The sequence below is a fragment of the Hordeum vulgare genome, chromosome 7H, assembly GCF_904849725.1.
Source record: "Hordeum vulgare subsp. vulgare chromosome 7H, MorexV3_pseudomolecules_assembly, whole genome shotgun sequence".
In the NCBI taxonomy this organism is placed as follows: domain Eukaryota; kingdom Viridiplantae; phylum Streptophyta; class Magnoliopsida; order Poales; family Poaceae; genus Hordeum; species Hordeum vulgare.
Window position 1 is genome coordinate 565,966,900 of NC_058524.1, and position 2,271 is coordinate 565,969,170.

At 49.1% G+C, this 2,271-nt stretch overlaps 1 protein-coding gene across 1 annotated transcript; it reads left to right on the plus strand.

Annotated features, from left to right (window-relative positions):
• The first annotated feature begins 676 nt into the window (after nucleotides 1-676).
• Nucleotides 677-1,652, plus strand: LOC123411075 (auxin-responsive protein SAUR72-like). Its single transcript, XM_045103997.1, has one exon. The coding sequence runs from the start codon at nucleotides 813-815 to the stop codon at nucleotides 1,359-1,361; it is 549 nt and encodes a 182-aa protein (XP_044959932.1). The 5' UTR covers nucleotides 677-812; the 3' UTR covers nucleotides 1,362-1,652.
• Nucleotides 1,653-2,271: the final 619 nt, after the last annotated feature.

A 2,271-nucleotide genomic window follows, 5' to 3' on the forward strand; every position in this document is an offset into this window, starting at 1 on the left:
CACACATGTCAAGATACATACACAACAAGATAGTGCAACAGAATGTGTATTAAGAACAACAAAATAAAATAGATAGAAAAATAAAAACATTTTTTAAATGAAAAACAAAAAAGAAAAAAAGAAAATAACTAAAATAAATAATACAAAAGCAAAGAAATGTATGTAGAAAGATATAACAAGGAAAAACAACATGTAGAAAAATAGTAAATAAAAATATAAGACAAAAATGAAATAAAAAAGACAGCCCAACAAAGAAAGAAAAGGCCAACTAACAACGAAAAAGGCCCCAATCCATGGTCAGCCCCATGCAAACCTCAACCTGACAGAAAAAACAAAGACAAAAGAGAGCCCATCCCAAAGCATGGATCCTACTTAGCCTGCTCACACAAAACGCTAACATAGGTCTTAAACAGTCAAGAAATCTGATGGCCAGTTTGGTCGACTGAGACTTCATAAAAACTCAGTCGACTCAGTTTTAGCTAGATCGATGTAGGAATGGGTAGAGAGGAGCACGCGGTCTCTGCCTTGGTGGATTAGTTCTAGGCATGTGCTTAAGAGGAGCAGACGGGTGATTATCTATCTAAGAAAGCAAAATAAATTGAAACTTATCCCTGACCCCACCACCACACCTCTGTATAAAGCTGAAGCGCTGGCCTTGCAAACCATGCCTCCTAATCATTTCCCAGTTGCAACTGCACCTAATCTCACAAGTTGAGAACCTCAGACGAGGCGACCACGTCCTCTTCCACTCACGCCAACCTCTCACCCCCCCTAGCTTGCCGGCGAGCATCGACCATGGCGGCCACCAACCCATGACCAGGCACCAACTCCACCTCCCGCATGCCTTAATTGATCGACCGATCGGCCCCTGTCATCCCCGGACACCGCCGGCCCGCTGCACAGCAGCGTGCGTACGTACCGTTCTTCTTCTTCGACGGCGGCGGCGTGAACCTTTGCTTCCGCGGCCGGCGACGATGATGGTGATGGGCTACTTACGCGCGCCCAGGATCGGCGGCAGGAAGAAGAAGGAGAAGAAGAGCAAGGCCGGCGCGGCGCCGCGGGCCGAGGACGCGGGGCTCCGGGAGGCGCTGCTGGAGCCGGCCGGCAGCGACGGCGGCGGCGTGCTCCCCAAGGGGTACTTCGCGGTGTACGTCGGGGAGGATGCGCGCCGGTTCGTGGTGCCCACGGGGTACCTCCGGGAGCCGGCGTTCCGGGACCTCATGGAGCGCGCCGCCGACGAGTTCGGCTTCGCGCAGGCCGGCGGGCTGCGCGTGCCCTGCGCCGAGGAGGACTTCGAGGAGCTGCTCCGCCGGCTCCACCGCAAGAATAGCGGCTCCGGCAGCGGCAGGGGGAAGAACTAAGGAGGAAGGTCCGTCGCTCCATTAGCCAGAGCTTGGAGGACGTCGCCATGCATGGCAGCGGCTCCGGCGGCCGTGCCGTGCCGCGCCGGCGAGCACGTAGAATGACGAGTTTATTTACCTTCAATTGAAAAATTAAACTAGGTATAGATCGCTTCTCGTTTGGTTCTATAGATTGTACAGAGTGCAAACGGCCACATGCATGATGGTGTAGCTTAGCTGCGTGCATGGTGTGTTGACTCGTCATCGATCGTTGGTTTCATGGAAGGTTGGAAGTTCATATCGTTCATCTCCCTTTCGTTTTTACTGCCGATTTGTTGCACGCACCACACGGTACGGTCTTCAGTACGGACGTCCCAAAGTAAATATGGTCTCGAAGTTTCTCTTTGGAATGACGGGAAAATTAAACATGCGGACTGGAGGAGGAAATTTCTTCTGACATTCCGATCTTTGAGTAACGGAGGACTAGTTCAGCTTCAGTGCTTTTCCACAAGTACGAAATTTCTTGTGACATAAAAGGTCATTCCAATGCTAACCTAACATGGACAGTAACTTTGACTGATAAAATATGAGTTATGTGTCATAAAAATTAGAATAAATTTCACGTTTTACCCTGTCAAGTGAAAATTCAACTGGATACTCTTTTTAAAAGCTTTGAACTCTCGTTTTTTTATGCGTGTCTAATAGGTTAGGTTTGAGGTGACATCATGAGTACACAAACAGTGGCGGAGCTAAACCCCAGGCCTGGGGCCAGACTCGGGTCATGGCATAAAAAAGCTTTGTTGACTGTAGATTTTTTACACTATTTCGCATTGCAGTTTACTGTAGCATTGAAGTAGGTCCGGGGCCTAGTGTTATTCTGGCTCCATCCCTGTACACAAATATGCTCTCGGACTTTTACATATTTTGTAAC

What these genes read in the sequence shown, in the direction of transcription:
- LOC123411075 (XM_045103997.1), top strand. Translation starts at nt 813, where the DNA reads ATGACCAGGCACCAACTCCACCTCCCGCATGCCTTAATTGATCGACCG.